This window comes from Mandrillus leucophaeus, unplaced genomic scaffold (assembly GCF_000951045.1).
Source record: "Mandrillus leucophaeus isolate KB7577 unplaced genomic scaffold, Mleu.le_1.0 Scaffold686, whole genome shotgun sequence".
Classification (NCBI taxonomy): Eukaryota; Metazoa; Chordata; class Mammalia; order Primates; family Cercopithecidae; genus Mandrillus; species Mandrillus leucophaeus.
Window position 1 is genome coordinate 158,363 of NW_012107430.1, and position 24,631 is coordinate 182,993.

Consider the following 24,631-nt stretch of genomic DNA (forward strand, 5'->3'; position numbering starts at 1 on the left):
CCCTGCCCTTAGCAGGATGAAGAACATCAGATGTGGATAACAAGAACCAATTGGCGGGGAAAAACCTGTGGAAACCTTGGAATGAAGCCAAAGTAGCTGAAGTAAAGACTGTGCCGCTGTTTTCTGGTATTTAATCTCTCAGGAGAGCAGAGACAATCACAGATGTGAAACAGGCCAGGAGTGTAAAGGAAATAATGAGTAAATGGAGGACAAAATCAACATGACCATGAAGCTGAGTGAGGCTGTCAAGTTAGCTCCTTCAGGGCCCACAGGTCAGCCCAGAATTTTCAGTGCCCACAGACAGGATCTACTATGGAATGTATCCTCTCTCTGTCACCTGAATATGCGGAACTGATCAGAGAGTTTGAACATTTTCTGAATTCATGGGGGCAGAGTTCTCAGTGGAGCCAGTGCAGCTCCTCCCTATTCCTGTGCATACAGCCCACCTAGGAGTGTGCACACCTGCCCCTCACTCCTAGCAGTGTTCTGGGCGTGTTCTTTTAAAATGGAATAGCTCATGAAATTGCATGGAATGGTCAAAATGGTGTTAAAAAACATCCACATATATATTTAAATTTCATCTGGATACCTTTTCTTCATTTGCTGCCATCAAAGACTCCACAGCTTTCTTCATTTTTTGTACTTCGATGTCTGAAAATAACACCAAATCAGAAGTCAGTTTAGTTCACACGTGTGACAGTGATCAGAAGTTATTTACTCTCCAGACTGAAATATTTTAAGGTAAATATGTTAACGATTTCTTTCATTTATTCTTTTAAAAGGGCACATTTAACACCCATATTCTCTTTTAGGGAAAATCTGAAAAGATGGACGTCTTCTATCTCACCTGAACAGTTGCCATTCTAGAAAGAAAACAAGTGTGTGTGAGAACTAGCTATCCTCTCTTAAAGCAACAAGAGAATCTTCATGAGAACACTGAAGATGAAATTTCAGTGCTATAGTAATAAAAACATGTTTTTAAAAGAGGAATCTACAAAGCAGTGCGTGAAAGCCATGAATGGTATATATAATGACAAAAGCAGAGAAAATGATAGTTATAACCAAGATAGAGGCATGAATGGTAGGAGCCTGATGGCATGTAGTATTTACATGAGTAGTCATGCTAAGAAGCTGGTTGTAGTTCCATACATAAGGATAATAAGTACTTTGCTTCATCTATAAACTTCATTTCCAATACTACTTTAAGATAGATTTCAAGACATAAAGGCCAAAGTAAGCTGAATGTGATTCTCCTTAAAATTTGATATTCAAATACAAAAGCATGTTACTTGAATAATAAAAAACTTAAATATTTTAAAGATGAAAAGTCACTCCAGGGCCTGGTGCAGTGGCTCATGCCTGTAATCCCAGCACTTTGGGAGGCCAAGGTGGGAGGATTGCTTGAGCTCAGGAGTTTGAGATCAGCCTGGGCAACAGAGCAAGACCCTGTCTCAAATAAATAAATAAATGAAAAGTCACTCCAAAGCGAAATCACAAACTACAAAATCGAAACAGGAAAAAAAAAAATCAGCTAAAGTTGCCTGCTTCTGAGAGAAAAAAAAATTACTGAAGACAATATTTTTTTTAGAGACAGCGTCTTCCTGTCATTCAGATGGAGTGCATGGCACAATCACAGCTCACTGTAGCCTTGAACTCCTGGGCTCCAGTGACCTCCCACCTCAACCTCTTGAGGAGTTGGGATTACAGGAGTGAGCCACCACATCCAGTCTTCTTAAGATAATTTTTAAAACAGTGGTGCATCATTCTGCATTGGTGTAACGTTTTAAATTAAGATATATTCTATAGGAATTGAGAATCTAACATCTGGGGGAAAGAGCCCCTAAGGAGTTAATTTTTTTTTTTTTTTAAGAGATGGGGTCTCACTATTGCCCGGAATGTGGTACAATGGCAAGATCATAGCTTACTGCAGCCTCAAACTCCTAGATGCCTGGGGCTCAAGTGATCCTTCCACCTCAGCCTCCTGAGTAGCTGGGGCTACAGGCATGCACCACCATGCTCAGCTAATTTTAAATTTTTTGTAGAGACAGGATCTCACTATGTTGCCTAGGCTGGTCTTGAACCCATGGCCTCAAAAGTGATCCTCCCACCATGTCTGGCAGGATTTATCTTAATGTTGCATTAAATACTCAGGCTCCATTAATCAGCTGAATTCAATCTCTGTTGTAACAATGTAACATGTTCAAAGGAGCTTCTAATAGATCTCAGACAAATAGTGGACTTTAAAACACTGAAAAGCAAAAGCAAATTTCAAAATTATCTTTCAACTCTGGTAAACCTTTAAAATCATGAGTTTTCGTACTGTAAGAGTTATTTTCTCCTCTGCCCCTGTATCACCTAGACTGCAAGGAACATGTTTTCTTACATCCACAATGCTGTGTGCCCTGTTGTACCCTGTAGAGCAGAAAAGTTGAATCAGACAAAATCTTCAAAATGATCTTTTACCTTATTGTTTTATTATCCACCCTCTATTGTGTACACTCTGAAGAAATGGAGGGCTTATCGATGAAGCAACTTTACATCTTTGGTGAGAGAAATGTTTTAAAACACATGCAAAGAACAGTCCAAGGTAGTATTTTTGGTGAATGTAAAGGCTGATGGAAATGCACCAAACCTTACTTTTTTCTTTGAGCTTCTTTTTAAAATTTTCATCTGTGCAGGAAAACCCATCGAATTGCAAGTTAGCAAACATTACGACAATAAATAATATTTTAAAATCACTATTATTTAGTCTCCTCTGAAGTAAAATAAAGGAAATCTAACCTCATAAAAACTTTTTCAGCACTATTTTGTGACTGCAGGATTGGCAGTATAATAATGCTCTGTGTGAGGTTAGAAAGAGAATATGAGACCTAAATTTGAGTCACTACCTCTGTTACTTCATTTTTCTGGACCGTGATTTTCTCACATTAAAATTAGGTTTATGGAGTACAAGCACTTCTTATACCATAAATGATGAAAACCTAGTTAATGTCACTTTGTTTTTATATTTCCATCACAGTTTGATACCTGGTCCTCCTGAATGTGACTAGAACGCTGCTTGTGTCATGTGCAACTCACCACTCAAGTTCAACAACACTGAAAGGGTCTATCTCCTGTCCAATAAGATGAGGCCACTGAGGATGCAGTTAGAAGCTATCCCAATATCACCCTGACGTGAGCTTTCTAAAGACTTGCACTCAATCCCCGTATTTAGCTGGTGGGCACTGGTAACACACAATTCCCAGGTTGATTCGAGTCCTCAGATCAGACTTTGGGTAGCATTACTCTAATATCTTCTAGCCCACAAGTCCTGTGATGCCATTTTATTCTTTATCTTTCTTTTTTTTTCAGAGACAGGATCTTGCTCCGTTGTCCAGGCTGAAGTGCAGTGACACAGTCATAGCTCACTACAGCCTCAAACTCCTGGGCCTTCAGTGATCCTCTCTCCTCAGCCTCCCAAGTAGCTGGGATTACAGGATTGAGCCACCATGCCTGGCAAAATTTGAAATTTAGAAATTTCAAATCTTAAAAAATTTTTTGTAGAGACAGAGTCTCATTGTGTTACCCAGGCTGGTCTTGAACTCCTGGCCTCAAGCAATCTCTCCTTCCTTGGCCTCCCAAAGTACTGGGATTACAGGTGTGAGCCATTGTGCCCAGCCCACTTTATTCTTAAAACCCTAAAAGTATGATCAGTATGACCTGTTTCTGAATGTCCCTTATCAATACACAATTCTATATATGCCAAACAGTAGGTGATGGGCTGGGGCGGAGAAGCGGTTGGCAGTGAATCCATTTTCCTCAGGTTTGATGAATTTTCTGACGGACAGGGAATTGGGATACCTACAGGTATATAAGGCCATGGTATTCTAGAGCAAAGAAGAACTTTACAGATAATCTAATTCAAGTCCCTCATTGGACAGACAATGTTACTAATTTTCATATAACGGATAAAAATGTAACAAAGCTACATTAACTGGAATTTGTACCGTTTCGAATGAGTCAGAAATTGCTTTGGTATCTCACAGTGCCACAGTCATCATTCGTAATTACAAAGAAAGCTTAAATTTAACCTAGTGCTGCCAGATGTTATGCACATTATATTTCCAAATATAATTTTAAAAATATATTTCATTTGGGCTATTTTCTATCACGTACAACCTACTTTGTTAGAAATGATGGTCCATATAATACTCAGAATGAACCTCTTCAGTTACGGAAAAAAAGATTTGGACAAATTCATGCATTTTTCCAAAAACAGAATTAGCCTATTTCTCTAAAAGGTAGAGGGGCTCAATCCCTGGTATAAATTTGTGACTAATTTTTCCAAAAATACAGAACCATTTTTCTCTTCTGTCTAAAGGGCAGAACAGTTTCTAAGCCCCCTACTTTATCTAATTTCAGTTCTGAGGGCAACAATCCTGGGACACAGGGGTGGTTCTTTTTAACTCTTTTGGCATACATTCCCTTGCATTGCAATTGAGACAAGTCCATTCTTGTGATGAGAATTTACAGTCTAGTAATCCTAAACACCAAATGAAGTACAGAATTCCCCTTTTCCAGGTGCTGAAGAGGAAGTTAATGGATTCCCAGTCACAGTAAAGAGACTTGGAGAATTCCCTGTGGTTCTGGGCCTGGCTGGATTCTGCTACTCTTTCTTTGATGCTAAAACTGCACATTGACTATCATTGGTTTCTTTTACAGATTTTGGAGGACTTTAAAAAAATGAGATGACAAATGTGAAATATATCTTCTTACCTCTATCAACAATTTCAACCCCTTCTCCTTTCATCTTGCAAACCAATTTTTCTTGTAGCCTTTTTACTTCAGATTCCTTTTCTTCTAGTTGTTCTTTTAAAGATGCCAGTTCATCCTACAAGTTACAAATTCATTTAAAAATAGTAGATCATGACTAAAAAAGAACATTCAGAGAGCACATTAGCTCTTTAAATCAATAATCAGATTTTATGAATGAAAGAAATCTATAAGAATTTAGATGCAAGCATCAGAAATCAGACAAGGGCAATGAAAAGCAAAAAGCAAGACTATTAGCAGAAGTTCTGTTTATAATAGTTATGGTAAATTATTACAAGTTTCTTTATAATCAAATGAAAAAGAGATCTTTTAAAGTGTAATTAGGGATGGGATAGCCCTAAGGTTTAAATCTTTACATTAAATTAAAAATATAACCAAGTTAATCAAGGAAGATAATCAAATTAGATACTTAGTGTCATAAAAGCAAAATAAAATGCAAATTGGAAAAGACTAGCTTGACATTTATTCGGCATTTCAAGTTGGCACTCATGCCTCCTTGACAAGCACAGAGTTTCATTAATGGGTAAAGTAGCAAGTCATCAACAACTTTAGCCAAATCATGAAACTAAATAATTCACCCTCATCGCTAAGATGAAAGGACAGAATCTCCTACAACAATGGGAAAAACTAAATTAGAAAACAGATATTTAAGCCCTCTTTTAATTTTTAAGTATACAACTGTATAAGATTTCAAGTCCATCCTTCTATGTACTAATGTTTAAATTTTCAGTTTCCTTTCAGTAAAGAGAAGCTTTAGGAAGCAAATTTTGCTGGCTGTATTTAACACAGAAAATACAGCTATGCAATGCTAAGACGTACAGCTTTATATTCAATATCACATTTTACTTTCAGAATCTGTAATGATATATTTATTACATTTAGTACTATGAGAAGATGTAGTTCTCCAATGAGGTGAGGCAGTTGGCCCTATAGTTTTGACTTCTGGTAGAAGCACAGTGGACAAGTACAAAAAATTTTCAGTAGCACTGGCAGGAAGTGTGAACCTGTTCTCACCGTGCTGCTTCTCAGCAGTCATTTCTATTCGTAGCCATGATAATGTCAACTGCTGTACATTTACCATCAAGAAAGTCCCTAAAGAGGAAAGTGACCTCTACTGTGGATACGAAACAGAATTCTTTCACAGGTGAATGTTTACAATTATTTTACTAGGCTTGGGTCTCAGTCTAAGAGAGTTTAATTTATAAATTCTTTCATTTTACCTGTTTATTATATTTCACTAATTAGTTCATGTATTTCTGAAAACAACATCAGGGATCCCATTTTCCCTTCAATCAGCTTGAGGTGATTTTAATCAACAGGTGACACACACACAATGAATGCACATGCCACTAAAACATCATCACAGCAAAACAACACAAGCCAGAAAGCAACAGGCCATGGACCCCATCACCCAATGTCTACTACACCTTCAGTGACTCCCATTTTTGTTCCATCCGCTGCTTTTCATACTGCATCTGACCCACCTTGATTTTCATGCTAGAAAGTTTGGCCATTAAAGACTGGTAGAGAGACAGAGGAATGAAAGAAAACTACAGATAGAAAAAGACAAACTAAATAACCGAGAAAATAGTACCAGTTTATAAAGGAGGTTAGATACAACTCAGAGAAAGGGCAGGTTATGTTCTGTCGGAAGAGTTAAGCCTTGTTTTTAAATTCAGATCAGTGGTGTTTAAATTCAAGAAGGTTTCCAGCTTGGGGGGAACTTCATTTACTTTTAAAATACCTTCTTTATCATATACTAAGTAGAAAACATATTATTTATATTATTGGGCATAGATGAATAGTGGAGACATTTGTTTGAAAATGTCAACCTGCGAGAAAAACTTACTTTGGTTGATTTAAGCTTTTTTTCATACTGAAGTCTCTCACTGTCCATTTCACTGACTTTTAACCTCAAATCATTGATCTCCTGAATCAGTCCCTGTCCAAGAAGAAACAAGAAAGTGCATTAGGAAAGTGGTAACACAGTTACCTACATCTATAAAATAGCAGCTTGGAAATCTTAAGAAGTCACCAGCTCCTAGGGTTAGTTGTATGAATCAGATGAAACAAATGGAAATAAATGTACCTCCTTAAGAACGAAAGCATCTTTCCATTTAAAACATTCCTTTAAATCCCCAATGCCTCTGCCTTAAAGTGATGGGCTTATGAAAATAAAAGGTGACTATAATTTTGATTAAGAAATGTAGCTTAATATTTATTATTTGTCAGATATTTCTATCTTAAAAATGACTCTATGAATGCTATTTCATAGAGTGCTATTTCTATTCTATTTCATAGAATGCTGTTTCATATTTTAAATATGTCACATTCTTTAGTGAAGCCATTTACCTTTTCAACCTTCTCAATGATACATGGTTATTAAAACAATTTGTAATTTCTTCCTTTGTCCACACGGAAGAAACACGGATTGATCGTCAACCCAATATGGGAGAATGAAATGAAAATTAAATCCTTTAAGCCCATGAATCCTTAAGATTCATGAAACAGCCAGGAAAATGTTTTATTTTTACGAAGTGAATAACAGGAACATGAGAATAGTCAAATCAGTTGTAATTTTGCGGACTATTTTAATTATTGTCATATATAACATCACAAAGTTTCTCCACTATTCTCTAATCTCTGGGTATGTGCATACGTTTTAGCAATAGTGTTGAATTTTTATTAGAAGCTTATCAGGGATTGAGTTTACTGTAAGTTTGATGACAATTCTCAACTGGAAAGTGGATGAGGGCCCTGCAGTTCACCTAATTTTATAATTAGAAAATGAAAGAGAAACCAATCCTAATGTTTACATGACACAACACAGTTTTGCGCCTTTTCTACTGCCATTTTTTATTTTATTTAGTGTCACTTTTTAAAGAACCAATTTGCTCATAAAACTTGTCCAAGTATTCTGATAAATAGTGGTGTATTTTTGTCCAGAGCCCAGAGAGTAGGAAAGGAAATTAGAGTGCTAAGCAATATTAACACCTCCAAAAGAGACACTCAAATACTCTGCATGGGAGTTGACTTATTTTTACTAAAAGTCACAAAGATCCCTACAATGGTTACTATACTTTTGCTTCTCTCTCCCTCTCTTTTTTTTTTTTTTAAGACAGAGTCTTGCTCTGTCACCCAGGCTGGAGTGCAGTGCGGCCATCTTGCTCACTGCAACCTCCGCCTCCAGGGTGGCATCAGCCTCCCGAGTAGATGGGATTATGGGCACCCGCCACCACGCCCAGCTAATTTTTGTATTTTTAGTAGAGACAGGGGTTTCGCCATGTTGACCTGGCTGGTCTTGAACTCCTGATCTCAAGTGATTCACCTTCCTTGGACTTCCTAAGTGTTGGGATTACAGGCGTGAGTCACTGTACCCGGCCAGTTTCTCTTTTTACAAAGACATGCATGTATTCCTGGTTCACAAATTCATAGACTACAGGACAAAATTGTCCACGAATGCCAAAAATTACAAACAGAACAATACTATAAGAAATAAAACTTTGTAAATAGAAATTATTTTAAACTTCCAAGTGTAATGATTCAAGTTCACAAAGGCTAAGAGAAGGGATGCTACAATGAAATACACTTCCCAGTAAACCCACAGGCTTTTAAACTGTGGTCTCTTATAAAATGGGGCAAAATATTACCTATCATAGTTATACAATTACTCCTTAATAACGGCATAATATTTCACTTAGATGATATCTATTTTCTTCTTATGAATTAGGTCAAGAACTGTTTGACATTATTCAGTAACATATTTGTGATTCCTCATCTAACAGGTCAGAATTCAAGTTTAACGAAAAAAATAAGCTTTTCCCAGTTATCTAAACTAATCATCCTTGCATAATATGAGTCCTTAGTGATATTCACCAATATGATCTTTTTAAATATATATTTTCCTACTTTCTCATTGCTAAGAAATAGCATTGAATTCTTATCTGCTATTGTTGTACTTTACCCCTTCCTTTAGAAATAGTGCCAACGTGCAAAGAAGAAACCATTGAAAAAAATGGAATTGTAAACTGGGATAATTTATCTGTTTTAACAAAAACTACTCAACTATATTTCATGGCAATACTTTAAATATGGTCTACATTTCCAACCTGAAATCATATCTTCCCCAGACAACACAAGCTGGAAAATCTAGAAATGGCTCCCTAATGTAAAACTTTAAAAAACAGAATACAAATTATTTCAATCAAGTTCTTATCAGAAGTTCAGTCCTTTTAAGAAACAAAATCTCTGTTCCCTTTCCCTTTTCCCTTTCAGAGAACTCCTCAGGGCTCCCGCAGGAACTCAGTCTCTGACATGTATGCTCTTACCACAAGGGGGCACTGTCGAAAGATGCTAATCATTTCCCATTAGCAAGTCCAGGGACAAGTTCTGAATCTTCCAAAGTTTAAAGACTTTTACCCTCAGTCCTTTGGAAATGCCTATACTTCTTCCCCATGCGAATATTTTCTTGGAAATTAATATCCAAATAATCTAAAATTCTAAGAGAAAGTTAAATATTATAGATGCATAGAATAGCCAGGAAAATATTTTTATTAAGGGAACGATAGAATATTCAAGTTAGTTTAATAGTGAAGATTATTTTAATTATTTTCATATGTAACATCACAAAATTTACCACATATGCTCTAATCTCCGGGTATGTGCATACGTTTTAGAAATAACGCTGAATTTTTATTAGAAGATTATCAGGGATTGAGTGTACTGGAAGTTTGATGACAAGATCTCTTTGTATATGATTAAGAGTGCATGAGTGAAACAATGAAAAAGTGGGGAAAAAAAGTTTGATAAAAAAAAGCAGCCAAACTCAAGGGATATAAATATTGCCCTGGCCTCTTACAAAAATAAATGACACATCTACTACAATTCAGTCCCAACACTTGGTTAACATCTCATATCCAAATTAAGCTAACAGCAGATGAAGATTTCCCCTTGACTTTGCAGATACAATGTAGAAGACTACCTCGATCCACATCTACCACCAATTCTTCCCTGCAGCAGAGCTAGCTCCACTGCCATGTTGTCCATCTGTTGACTTGAGTTTTACTATTACCTTACTTAGCGACTATGGGGTTAGGACCTGACAAAAAGAGGAGAAAGAGGAAAATATCAGAACAGATTTTTAGAGAAAGCACAAAAGCAAGAATTTTAAATTGGGTGACTTTCTACATCTTGTTTTAAAAGCCCCAGTTTTGATCAAATGAGAAACATGCTCATATAGGCGACTGACAAAGAGATTTAAGATTAAAACATGGCTGGGCATGGTGACTCATGACTCTAATCCCAGTGCTTTGGGAGGCCAAAATGGGAGAATTGCTTGAGGCCAGGAGTTCCAGACTAGCCTGGGCAACACAGTAAGATCCTATTTCTAAAAAAAAGAAAAAGAAAAAGAAAAATTAAAACATGAACCAAATGAAAGATTTCCTTTTGCTATCGAGGAAGCAAGACATATATCAAGACTTTCCAGTATAATTGAATCTTTGACAGAAAATTTACTTTTGAAACTAGCAGTGGAGTAAAATGCATTTCCAAATCTATAAAGAACTTTCCTCTAGTGGATAATGTATGTAATGCCTGGTACCATGCTGGCTTATAGTCAGGATGAAATACATGTTTGAAATAAAAACAGAAGGGAAAAATAAGTAAGCCATTCTTTCCTCTCTCCTTGGTACCTATTTTCTAATCCAGTATGACACCTTTCCATACTCCAACTAAGGAAACAAAATAGGAAGAAAAAAGGAGGGGAGATGGCCCTCAGAGAAAAGGAATTTCTGCAACTCTTTACACTTCGTTTCAAATGAATATATTTCAAATGGATATGCTCTCTCTCTCCACCAAAAAACCAACAAAGAGGTTAAGAACTTGCCAAATGTCACACAGCAAATAAACTAGAAGGCCTGAATTAATAAAATAGAACAAACAATAAAGCTTGTTAAGCCACTAAAATGGATACTTCAAGTAATAGAATGTACCCTGAGTTTTGTAGAAGTACAGTGAGTCTTATTTAATTGGAATGATTTACATGTGAAATAGATCAAAAGTAGAAGGCCGAATTAAAAGACCTCAAAAAAGCTCTGTTATTTTGTGAGTATAGAATGTTAGCATGTTTTCTCTACAGATTTTCAAAATCCAATTACATAGTAAATAATCAGTGTGCCTAAATAACAACTACTAGTGAAACCATGCATTTAAGCCCATTATTCACAAAATGAAGAAAACCAGCATGGATGGACGGATGCTCCAAATATTCTAAAGTCAAAAGTATTTCTAAAGGTTAATAAAAGGATTAATATTTCATATCAAAAGGCTAAAAATAAAAATTGCCATTAGCATTTAGTGATAAAAAGTCAATGCAATGAAAGATTATTCTTAAAATGAAGCAGGATGAGGGCACGTAGTAATGCCTTGCACACCTCCAGGGAATTTCAACTTGCCCTAGGAATGTACGTGTATGAGAGACAGAGGCAGAGTGACAGAGAGAGAGAGAGACGAGAGACTGTATCACTCACCTCTGTGTCTCTGAACTTATCTTCATAATCCAATCTGTCCTTCTCTACAGCCGTCAGTTTCAACTTCAAGTTAGATATTTCAGCCATCAGATCCAACTTCTGAGTTTCTAAGGATGTCCTACTTAGAAGCTCCTATTGGAATTTAAGAGATACATTCAATAATTCTTTTATTATAAACAGCCACATGTGAATTTACCTCATTTATGATCACAAAGCAGCACCTATTAAGTGGAGGATATGGTAAAATATAATTACTGAATATACACACTTTTAAAAAATTATTCACTTGAGGCTGGGCGTGGTGGCTCACGCCTGTAATCCCAGCATTTTGGGAGGCCGAGGCGGGCAGATCGCTTGAGGTCAGGAGTTTGAGATGAGCCTGGACAGTATGGTGAAACCCTGTTTCTACTAAAAATATAAAAATTTGCTGGGCATAGTGACGGGTGCCTGTAATCCCAGCTACTCAAGAGGCTGAGGCAGGAGAATTACTTGAACCCAGGAGGCGGAGGTTACAGTGAGCCGAGATCTCGCCATTGCACTCCAGCCTGGGCAACAAGATTCCGTCTCAAAAATAAAACAAAATAAAATAAAATAAAAAACCATCCACTTTAGTTACCCTCCTTTGAGCAGAAATAAGCACATGTCAGTTTACTGAGGGAGACATATGTTATGTAGATACACATGCATAAACCACATATACACTTCAGTGTGATGATAACATTGATTATGGTGATACTATGTTTGCTATATGCCAGACACCAGTTATAACAAATACTGTTTCAATTCTCATAAAAAATTTATCAGGTAAAAATTCTTATTATCCTTAATCAAAAGATGAGGAAACATAGTACAGAGAGGTTAGGAACTTCCCTAATGTCATAGTGGGAAAAAGAAAAAATAAAGACACAGCAGGAATGGAAACCTAGGAGGTTTTGCTCAAGTGCATACTCCATCCACGACCTTACAGAGATATTTTCTTTTCTAATTTTGTGGGTACATAGTAGGTATATACATTCATGGGGTACATGTTTTGATTCGGGCTTGCAATGTGTAATAATCACATCATGGAAGATGGGGTCTCCATCTTCTCAAGCATTTATCCTTTGTGTTACAAACGATCCAGTTATATTCTTAATTTCAAACATATAATTAAATTATTATTGACTATAGTAACCCTGACGTGCTACTAAATACTAGGCCTTATTCATGGAAACTATTATTTTGTACCCCTTCACCATCCTCCACCTCTCCCTTCATCCCCCACTACCCTACCCAGCTTCTGGTAACCATCCCTCTACTCTCTATCTCCATGGGTTCAATTGTTTTATTTTTAGATCCCACAAATAAGTGAGAACATGAGATGTTTGTCTTTCTGTGCTTGGCTTATTTTACACATAATGACCTCCAGTTCCATTCATGTTGTTGCAAATGACTGAATCTCATTCTTTTTTACGGCTGAATTGTACTCCATTGTGTATAAGTACCATATTTTCTTTATCCAGCCATGTGTTGATGGATATTTAGGTTGCTTCCAAATCTTGGCGGCTGTGAACACAGTTGCAGTGAACACAAGAGCGCAGATATTTCTTCGATACACTGATTTCCTTTCCTTTGGGTATATATCCAGCAGTGGCATTGCTGGATCATATGGTAGCTCTATTTTTAGTTTTGGTTTTTTTTTTTGAGACGGAGTCTCACTCTGTCGCCCAGGCTGGAGTGCAGTGGTGCAATCTCGACTCACTACAAGCTCCGCCTCCCAGGTTCACGCCATTCTCCTGCCTCAGCCTCCCGAGTAGCTGGGACTACGGGCATCCACCACCACGCCTGGCTAATTTTTTGTATTTTTAGTAGAGACGGGGTTTCACTGTGTTAGCCAGGATGGTCTCAATCTCCTGACCTCGTGATCCAACCGCCTCGGCCTCCCAAAGTGCTGGGATTACAGGCATGAGCCACCGCACCCAGCCTCTATTTTTAGTTTTTTGAGGAACCTCCGAAGTGTTCTCCATAGCAGTTGTACGAATTTACATTCCCACCAACAGTGTACAAGGGTTCTCTTTTCTTCACATCTTTGTCAGCATTTGTTATTGCCTGTTTTTTGGATAAAAGCCATTTTAGCTGGGGTAAGATAGTATCTTCTTGTAGTTTTGATTTGCGTTTCTCTGATGATCAATGACATTGAGCACCTTTTCATATGTCTGTTTGCCATTTGTATGTCTTCTTTTGAGAAATGTCTATTCAAATATTTTGCCCATTTTTAAATTGGATTATTAGATTTTTTACTATTATATTTTTTCTTAATTATAAAACATATACTTATGGGTGAGAGGAAACCATCTGAATGCAAAAAAAGAAAATTAAAATAAGCCACAATACTATTGACATTTTGTTCCAGATTCTAATTACATAAACACTTTCTATTGTGTGCATGTGTTTTGAGACTCTGCTACTCTGGTTTTTTTTAAATGTGCTGGTCTAAGTGAATCAAGAAACTTACTGCTGCATAGAGCAAACACAGCACAGAAACGCAGCATCTGAAATAATTCAGCAGGGAAATCCCATCTTGGTTCTGGCCTCTGCACATACCTGCTGTAGCATTTCTTCTGTGGCATTCAACTTCTCTCTGTGCTCTTCAAGACAAAACTCCAAATCTCGAATCTTCTCTCCCTGAGCCTCCACCTGGTCTGTTAACACACTTACCTGTATTTAGAGCAAAATCATACAATGAGTGAAAAAGAACTTGGGTTCCACTGAATACATTATTTCTCTAAATGGAACAACAAAAGGAATGATCCTACCACTCATATGGTTTTAAAGAAAAAAAATATGCGAAGTACCAAGAAGACAGTGGTCCCTCGCATTCCTATTTATATGTTGCTATTTGATTTAAGGAGGCCTATACAATTTGGAGAAAATTTGTGTAGATTAGGAATGTACAATACTTTTTGGTTAAAGCTACTTCAACCATTTATGAGAGCGAGCGTGCACAGAAGTTATCTTTTTGGGGGACAGGGTGGAGATAGTATTAGAAGAGAGGAAACAAAGTTAATGTTTGAAATAGAAATTATCAAGAAATTATTAACATTTGATACTTCAAGAAGAATAAGAAAAAGACCCCGGGGAGTAGGCGGGGAGCATGCACAGTGGCTCACGCCTGTAATCCCAGCACTTCGGGAGGCCGAGGTGGGCAGATCACTTGAAGTCAGGAGTTTAAGACCAGTCTGGCCAACATGGCGAAACTCTGTCTCTACTAAAAATACAAAATTAGCTGGCCATGGGGGCATGTGCCTGTCATCCCAGTTACTCAGGAGGCTGAGGCAGAAGAATTGCCTGAACTCAGGAGGTAGAGGTTGCAGTGAGCCAAGATTGCACTGCACTCCCACCTGGGCAACAGAGTGAGACTCCATCTTAAAACAAACAAACAAACAAAAAACAAACACACACACACACACACACACACAACCCAGGGAATTCAAATTCCATGAGCTCTTTGAAGATGACACTGATCACAGATGTGTTCAAAGCCAGGGGGCAGCTCAATATACTCAAAGGTCCATGAGGAGCTGTTGGGCTAGTCCTTCAACTCTAATGCTTAGAGCCGATCTCCGAGATTTTCCTCAATAATCATCACCCAGTAAATATACTTCAATTCATTTTGTTCAATATACCAAAGAAAAACATACTTCAGTTCATTTTGCTCAATATACCAAAGAAAAATGTTTGTCAAGCATTTAAAACATTATGAAGAAGCAAACTCAAATTTAGCCCACAGGGAGGATTCTACTCACTGTTTTGTCTCACCCAGGGTATCATTTTTAAAATTGAAAAATTAAACATATATACTCAGGTTTCAGATTCAGAAATATAAACTTACATATATTCAGATTTTATGCTATATTCATATATCTGAATTTTAGAACAGATCAGACAACATTGTGCCTGTATTCAGACTGGCCCTGGAAGAGCTGAGGATGATTAATGGCGGCTCCTTTTAAACTGGTCGTAAACACCATCATTCTGCCCCAATCCTCACCACTCCCTATTGTGTACAGGTGGTTTACCAGGCTTATTTCTGTTAGCAGTCTGGTTGCTGCAAGCAATCTGAATTTGCCACCCCAATTTAAAAGTCTTTGTAAGTAGGCTGCAAGGAAAGAACAGTATTTAAAAATCACTTGCCTGAAGAACGAGGGATTCTTTATCATTTTCTAAACGTGCCAACCTTTCTTGATACACATCTCCATTCCCAGGTAGGTGTCCATTTGTCTGAAAAATGAAATAATATGGGTAAGGCTGATCTTCTCTAAGAATGATATATTGAGGATAAATGAAAATCACAGTGTTCACAAGTCCAAGGGGCCTGAATTGAATCTGGCACAGCTGTCACTGTCAAACAGAAAACATGAGAATGCAATTTGGTTCATTTACCACAAAAGAGGTAAGACAGGCATGTTAAGTGTATAAGCATGTTTTTGCCAAAGTAAACAATTTCTTATCAAACAGAAAATAATGACCCACAAGGCACAGTGGATACTGGTATCTCCACTGAGAGCAGACACACACCCAGGGGCAGGCAAAGCTTTGTCAGTGTGTAGGGGGCACCCCTAGCTGTTGAGGTCTGTCTCTTTTCCTCCAAAAGCATAAACACTCAGGCCACAGTGACTTCCCCTGGTAGTGCCGACTAGCCTCACTTATCTGCATTTTAACACTTTCTGTCCTGATCTTACTAACTTGTGAGTTTGCTTCTTTGTATAATGTTACCTTCTATTCCAGGGCAGAGCCTATAATTCATTTTGTAACCTCCCCAGCATCTGGCTCAGTGCTCTGCATATACTGATGCTTACTTACTATTTCTTCACCTCCTTCCTGCCCCCGGACACTTTTTAAAAAACATCATGTTTCAGTATATTTAAGCGTTGTATAAATGCCAAAGGAAGTATAGACTGAGAAACGATGTATAGATTGTTTCTTCCTCAACTGTCTCATATGCAAGTCATGAAAGAGACACATGAAGAGGCTCACAAAGAACAGAAAACCTAAAAACATCATTTCGAAATGTACGTAGTAGCATAAGTGGTGTCTCTTGTAATCTCAACATAACCATAAGATAATGTAATCCCAATAGAATTTCCTGATTCTTCATTCAAATCCAATAGAAATAAAAGTCAGCTGAAATCCGAAAGTGTTAGATGGGGCCACCCAGGGTTCAACTGAAAAAGAAAATAATATCTTCAGATTTAGAACCAGAAAAAATACAAACTGTATAACCTTACTCCCCAGGACACATCTGATGTGACATCTACTGTTTTTCCAGAATTAACTGATACCATTGTTCTATCTTTCCAATAAATGTGGTTTCCAGTATCAATTCTTGGAATAACAAAAGTCATGTGCTGGGAAGGGGGGAAAAAAAAAACAGGGCTTGAATGAAAAGGAAGACTTCAGAATGCTTTTTCTAAAAACTTTACATACTGAATACATTTTCCAAAAGGCCACAAAGAATCGGAGGCTAACTGAGTAAGGGTGCAATGCATATTTAGAGTGGATTAAAATTTTACAATCAGCTGCTTTGCCACACACCTCCACAATTACCACAGCATAATTCTGCTCATGTTGTTAACTGAAGTGCCTGGCATTAAATTACAAGTATTATGAAGAGTGTGATGGAGTGGCCTGGACAACTTCTATTCCCCGGGGACTAACATAAAAATAAATTGTGCATAACTTCTCGAGGGCAGTTTTTGGAAAAGGGCCAGGATGTATAATCCATGTTCTCAATCTTAAGAAAGTGCCAAGACAGGCCCTGTAGAGGTTTAAATTCCTTATTTTGATTATAGAAATTAACAGGCATCTGTTTTTAAAATCCCATACAAGTAACAATATTTCAGAAACAGATACATTTCAGTAAGTAGAAAAAAATCTGCTGTTTAGTGAGGACAAAAAGTAAAACTGGCCAAGGGTGGTGGTACATATCTGTAGTTCCAGCACTTTGGGAGGCTGAGAATTGTGTGAGCCCAGAAGTTTGAGGCCAGCCTAGGCAACATGGCAAGACCCTATCTCTTAAAAAACAAAAACAAAAACAAAATAAACCAAAAAGTACTTAGCCAAGCTTAGTGGTGTGCACCTGTGGTCCTAGTTACTCTGGAGACTAAGGAAGGAGGATCACTTGAGCCCGGGAGGTGGAGGCTACAGTGAGCCATGTTTGCACCACTGCACTCCAGGCTGGGCAACAAAGTAAGACCATGTCTTAAGAAAAACAAAACAAAACTGATCTTTCTTCTGGTTGGAGGAAATTATAGCAAGAGGAGAGCAGTGTTTCCTTCCAAGCTACTTTGTATGATATGGAAGTGAGGTGTTCCAAAACCAGTTCTCCAAAATGAGCCCCAAATAGAAACAGATACCGAAAATTGATTCAAAATGAGCATATTTATGTTTCTCAATATGGTATTGATACTTATAAGCACTCAATGCTCAAGGGTAGTTTAGTATATTAAAACTCACTATAGGAACATAAAGCAGAATTTAAGAACGATAAATGTTACATCCTTGTGTTAACTTAAGTAGGTAAAGACTGTTCTGTCCACATGTATTTATATATCTGCCAATTCTGTTTCTTTGCATTAAGAATGTTGGCAGTAAGATCCATTAGGTACATACCGTATTGTCTCCATTCTTCCTCCAACTCCCATGTTCTACCAAACAGGTCACTCAAAACCTCCCCATATATGGCATGCTCTCTCACACACTTTTACTCCTTCTGCACGGACCGTCTTTTCCCACCCTTTCTTCTTCTTTCCCTATTCCTTAAGGTCCACCTCTATTAGGGCTTGGTCTGTGAAGTCTTCCTTGAATTCACTGTTTACTATGTGCCAGCAACAGTATCTAGATGAACCTTCATTACAGCAGGCGTTACTCCGAATGCACTAAGGTTAGACTTGACGGCATACATGTCTCTCTCTCCTAATAGACTCTGCATTCTTTGCAAGTAGATTTGCCTTGGCATGGGACACACAGTGGGTGATAACTAAATGTCTGTTGAATGGAAGAATGACGACAGGTGTTCAATAAACAAAGTTGAAGAAAAGATGACTACAGGTTTCGTTTTGATCTGGCCTTCTTGCTTCTCAGTGGGTCTTTATTTATGTGTCCTCTATAATCTGGTATGCACTCCATGGTTGACCTCTATCTAGACTGGCTCCTTTCTCCCCAAGCCTGTACTCTCTCTTCCCACTATGTTTAGAAGGTGATCTCAGAGCCTTTGTAATGGACAATAGTTAAGGCCATCTTGTGTGAGCTCCCCTAGACACTTTCTTCCTCAGTGTGTAATAGTATAATATATATTACCTCTTATTTCGTTCCTTTCTTTCTTCCTGCAGGCTTGGGAGAACTGATTCTTAACTCCTTCCTGAAAGCTCATCATTCCACTTCTAGTTTGGAACCTTGATTTCCTGTTTCACTGGGACCTGTAATCACCACTTCTACTCATCATTTTCCATTTCTTCCTTTTAATGAGCTTTCTTCCATTTTCCTTTACAACAACTATCCCAAGGTTTTGTACCCAACACTCTACTCACCTCCCACTCCTCCCTCTCAGGTCAATCCATCTTTCATAACCCATTTCTACCTCCTCCTCATTACATTGTGCCATTCTCCTTTCCCCATCTACTGGCTGACCTTCTGGGTCTTGTCTTAAACTGTGCTCTTTAGTGTTTCATCCTATTCTGCCTCAGGTGGTGACTAATAATTTTATGTGAGTTGGTCTCTCAGCCTAAGTTTCTCAGAGCAAAACTGTCTTACATTTCTTTTGATTCTTCCACGGTGCTTATAAAATCCTGAGCACCTAATTTAAAATGTATTTAAGTATAAACTCCTGTTGAGTCAATCTGACTTTCAAAGCACGGAAGAGCAGCCTAAATCACTTTACCTTTCTACTTTAGGTCATGGTGCAACCTTTTACTGACCACATCCAATTCAGCTAAGTCAAAACTGGAATCAACGTGGGGATTTCAACAGTACAATATCCAACCAATAGTGTGTGTGGAGAGTCAGGGAGGGAGATCTAACTCAACTGTAACAATGGTACTTTGATTTAATTAAGGAACTTATGGCTTCTGCCAGGTTTTCCTGGCACGATGGGGAGAAGCACATCTGAAAAGCTTTATCCCTCATAGAATTACAGAATCTTAGAGCTAGCCAGGAACCTTACCTGGAAAACGAATTCCCTGACTCTACATGGCAGGTGGTACACATAACATTAGAACACCATCTACTTTTCCCTTCACCATCTAAGTGGAAAGCCTTCTTTTATTTATTTATTTATATTTATTTACTTACTTATTATTTACTTTTGCAGTTGCAAGATTTAATAGAGTGAAAACAGAGCTCCCTTACAACAGGAGGGGACCCAAAGGGGGTTGCCACTGCTGGTTCAAATGCCTGGGTTTATATCCTGATTATTGTCCCTCCCCCTGTGCTCTCAGGTGATAGATGATTTGATTATTTCTTTACCTCCTGCTTTTAGCCTAATTGGTATTTTCCTGAGCTCTCTTTACTACCTGATTGGTTGGGTGTGGGCTGAGTTACAGGCCCCGTATTTAAAGGTGGGTGCGGTCACCCTCTCCAGCTAGAAAGCCTTCTTTTTATATCAACTTCCTTTTAATTATCAAGTATTACAATCAAGCATAAAGACATAATAAATGTTAACATCTTTCTTTTCCATCTGTTTAAAACATTTTTTTATTACAGAAAATTTCAAACAGATTTAAAGTTGAGAAATGAGCGTGATGAAACCCCATGTACTCGCCACTCCATTTCAATAGTTATTAATTCACGGAAGGTAGGAGTTTCAACCGCTGTTTTTACTTGTAACATCATGCTGTGTTTTCCTTTGATTATCTGGGTTCTATTGGTTTGCATTGGTTTACAGTTGTCTTCTTCCCTGTTTCCCCTTTGTTTCACTTTGTTCTTTCCTGAGCTCTGCTGTCCTGTCTAAATCCAAAATCAACATACAAGCAGTGATTTGCCACTATTATGCTTATTTATTTTACAAAACAGAAACCAATTTTGAGTGTAACAGTCCTAAATCAGAATGGTGAGTACCTAAATTAAAATGGGGAAAAGAAAACAGCCCCCTTTTTAAGGTCAACAGATGTTAAAGCACAGCTGGATTAGTAATACTACATACTCACAAATGCATGCACAGACCACATTCCATCCAGTCATTATACTTATTTTTAAAACTAGTTATTAAAGCTATCATGGAGTCTTGATTTCATAATTCTGTTTTTAAACATTCAGTATCAAGAAAGGAAGAGTAAGGCTCAGTCCATGAAATCTCCTTTAAGTAAACGTTATCTCTAGTTACCAAAAGAAATAATTACTATGACAGCATTTTGTACTCAGAATTATACGTCTGCCACGCATGCAAACATTTACTGCATGCCTGCTCTGCACTAGACTCTGAACTAGGGGGAGAGATTGAGACTTGAATCCTTCAGCCATGAAGAGCACAGTCATATTGCATTTGAGTTCAATACCATAATAAGGCATCTTACACCACTACTGTCCAAAGAGTCAGAGAACATGATACCAATGATGCTGGAAACCAAGCAACCAGGCAGCGGCAGTACTCCACTCCCCTGTCCTCTCACTGGGTGTGATGGAATAAGGGCATGAGCTTCACAGTGGGCAAGCGGAGGGTACATATTTACACTGTAATATTACCCTAGTCATAGGTATACACCTAAGTCCCCTGAATTTCGGAAGGACAGAGAAAAAAGAAGATCCCAGTGTCACTAGAAGTGAAGTCCCAGCTCCTATCTCAGTACAGCAGCAACTTCATTCATTTAATATTGTGATTCATTAATTTATTCAACATTTGTTGAAAGCCAGCAACATGTGATAGGATACAGAGATCTAGAGAAGGAATCTGTCTTCTACTTTGGAAGGATAACATGGGACCAAGAAAAAGTCCCTATTGTTCTTGTCACTTTTTCTTTCTTAACTCACTTTCCTAAAGGAACAGGGAAACCTCTTTCCATTCAATCCTAACAAATACCAGTGGCCTAGGATTCCATGAAAAGTACATCTTTTACCTTTGTAAACTAGGAATTTGGCTGATTTGGTCCATTTGTTTTTCTGTGTCTGTGAACACTTTCCATGGGAGTTTACTTGAAGACTAAGAGAAAACTGCCTTAATTTTAGCTAGGATGTCTCAGTGAGGCACCGCATGACTCAGGTAATTGTGATCACCTACGGGATACAATCTTAAGATGTATCTTGTTTGCCAAGGCCTGAGAAAACATTTCCTAGAGGCACAGATGAAAAGCAAAGCCGGTCAGAAAGCAGCAGGGATCGGAGGGTGGTAGGACAGGGACTGTGTCGTGGGGCTGGGAGTCAGGGACTCACGGAGAACAGCCAGCAACCCTGCAGAGAGCATGTCCTGTGGCTGAACTCTTTTAAGTTGAGTATTTTTATTTTTATAGCAACTTTTAAAAATACACATTTGGGATTAATATTATCTAACTTTTAATGTAAAAATAAGACAGAAGTGTATTATGATGATGAACAGGTCTGAAGCCAGTCCAGAACACCTCATTTCCCCTGTTTACACTCTATCTATCTCATGGGTGATGATGCCTGCTTTGGAGTTACTACCATTAGTATTCACCATTAGTATTTCACTCACTTTGTTGAAAACTGTATTTTTGTAATTTCTGCTGACTTTGGAATGGCCTCATAATTATAACTGCCAAATAGTAAGACATCTTTGGGATTTCACTACCTGATCCCCTGCTGACATGGATCAAGGTCATGATCCTCAGTTAAAAAAAAACATTGTAAGAATGTTCTAGGGCAACTCATCAAATTAGACCTAAAGTAAATAACTACTTGCTTGACTCAAACAATTAGCCATATTTTTCTATTTGCCTTCTTGAATCTGGAGCTTCATAAAGCAAGTAATTCTCCATTATTAATATCTGTGTTAACACATTATAATATTTCACAATCAAAACAGAAAATTCAGCCTTAGTAACTAAACAAATATGTCATAGTCTATAGTTTTTTTTAACCAAGGAGACACACTTCTGAGTTTTAAAAGAAATTTGTTCATTTCTAGAAGCCTACAGCTACACTTGTAAATTCATTCTTACAGATTTAATGTCCCTTCACTATAACAGGTTACTAGTGTTGGTATTTGATCACATTCAGTGTCTGATCATATGAAACAAACAGGCAGGAGCAATCAGTAGTAAAGAAATAACCTGCATCCTACAAGAAACCAGGGGATCTCCCTGGCCCAGGCAAAATGACAGTTGGAACTGCGAATGCCCAGTTGCACTAATGAAAAGGTTAGTATCCATCTTAAAGTACAGGGCCTGTCAAGTTGGCCATCATTAAACATGAATGGAACCATAATTATATATCTGTTACTATTTACAGATACATAATTATTTCCAAAAATTTTTGAATTTAAGTTTTTCTAAAATATTCCAGAAGCTTCTCTGTAGTCTGAGAAATGTTTGTACTCTTTTATCGCAAAAAGGGAACTATGTATGGGTGGTTTGTAACCTAACTCCCCTTGCAACTGGACCCAACTCTTTCCCTCACTGCAAAGGGTTCCTGTTAAACATTTTCCCTCTATTCTCTTCTCTATGCTCTACTCTTCAGTATTGCCTTTCTGACTAGCCTTTTTCCAGGCGTATCCATAAGCCCTCAGCATACATTAGTTCATAGGATCCTTACAATCCTAAGTGGCAGTAACCATCATCCCCATTTTACAGATGAGAAAACCAAGACACAGAACTTCAGACATTTTCACAAGGTCATACAAGCTTCGAAGAGTTAGGGCCAACATTAAAATTCAGGTCTGCTGTTACTACAGCCTGCATTTGAAACTGCCTAGATACAATCCTGCCTTATCATTCACTGCTTCCTTTTTTTAAACATCACAATCTCTTTTATTTGGGCAGTTTCCCCATACTCAAATATGAAGGGGGAATTTGCTAGGATTCTGTGTTCCCTAAATTCTAGGATGCCATCAATTTTAACTTTTTATTGTGGTAAAATACACATGGAAAATTTAGCATTTTAACCATTTTAAAGTGTATAGTTCAGCGGTATTAAGCACATTTACACTGTTTTGCAACCATCACCATTATTAATCTTTTCATCTTGCAAAACTGAAATTCTATATGCAATAAGTATTATCTTTCCATTCTCTGCTCCCCTCAGCTCCTGGCAGTCACCATTCTACTTTCTGTCTCTAAAATTTGACTATTCTAAGTACCTTATTAATAAAAAGGAAAGAGGGGAGAGAGGAAGGGAGGATGGATCCCAGCTAAAATGTATACATATACCCATTTTAAGATCATAAAACACATCCTAACTTCTGAAATATTAAATTGGAAAAATCTAATATTATCAGCCAATCACTAATTATAAGCATATAATCTTCTACTTGTTGGATTCCCAATGCTGGCCCAAGTTGTTTTTTGGTTCTAAAATAAAGTCTATCATGGTAGGTGTGTGGTGACAACTCAATTTCACTCCTATGCTTTTATGGTTCCAAACAGCCAGTCCTGCTCTCCTCTTCTTGCTTTGTTTTTTGCCTTTTGCTGCCTTTCTTCTTTCATCCTGTCATTCTCTGTGTGCTCGAGAAAACACACTTAATTTGGAAAGTTGGGGGCAAGGTGAGGAATTCATATACATAAGTTAGATGGATATAAATTTAGCAACTACAAAAATTCCTTATCTCTCTAGAACTACATCTAGTTTATTTTGTTATTGTTACTTTTAGAATAAAAACTGAATCTTCATTAGTTCTTTAAAATATTTGTCATTTTGTGGATTCTCAAGGTTAAAATGTCAAATAACAAGAGAGAGAGCAACTAAAAACATTGATCAACAAGCCATTACCCAGCCGAGGAATAAACTTGAAACAACTTCCATTCATTCGAACGTGCATTCCACTTTATCATCCATGGAGCATCATTCATTACAAATATAACTACTGAGCCAGGCATTCTTCTAAGCACTAGGAATACAGTATTTTTTAAAAATTAAGGGCAAAAATCGGATTCATGATGCTTACATTCCAGTTGAAAAGACAGAAAATAAATCATATACGCGTCACAAATACACTGCACATAAGAAAGTGGTGAATGCTAAGAACAAAATAAAGCAGGGAGATGTAAGACAAAGAATAAATGAGTATAATTTTAGTTAGGGTGGTGACGCACGGCCTCACTGAGAGCAGGACTTTTGAGTAAATACCAGAAGAATATGAGGGAGCTAGC

The 24,631-nt window shown here is 37.6% G+C and overlaps 1 protein-coding gene across 2 annotated transcripts in view; it reads right to left on the bottom strand.

Moving 5' to 3' along the window:
• LOC105555444 (liprin-beta-1) overlaps window positions 1-24,631 on the bottom strand; it is a 179,148-nt gene that overhangs the window by 31,995 nt on the left and 122,522 nt on the right. The window contains exons 5-11 of one of the 2 annotated variants that reach the window (XM_012002400.1): window positions 15,513-15,599; window positions 13,923-14,036; window positions 11,340-11,471; window positions 6,662-6,754; window positions 4,756-4,870; window positions 2,638-2,670; window positions 590-651 (exon numbers count right to left, since the gene is read on the bottom strand). In XM_012002400.1, coding sequence (XP_011857790.1) covers window positions 590-651; window positions 2,638-2,670; window positions 4,756-4,870; window positions 6,662-6,754; window positions 11,340-11,471; window positions 13,923-14,036; window positions 15,513-15,599 — 636 coding nt within the window. The remainder of the gene's footprint in view (window positions 1-589; window positions 652-2,637; window positions 2,671-4,755; window positions 4,871-6,661; window positions 6,755-11,339; window positions 11,472-13,922; window positions 14,037-15,512; window positions 15,600-24,631) is intronic. The other variant, XM_012002401.1, reaches the window with a different exon arrangement.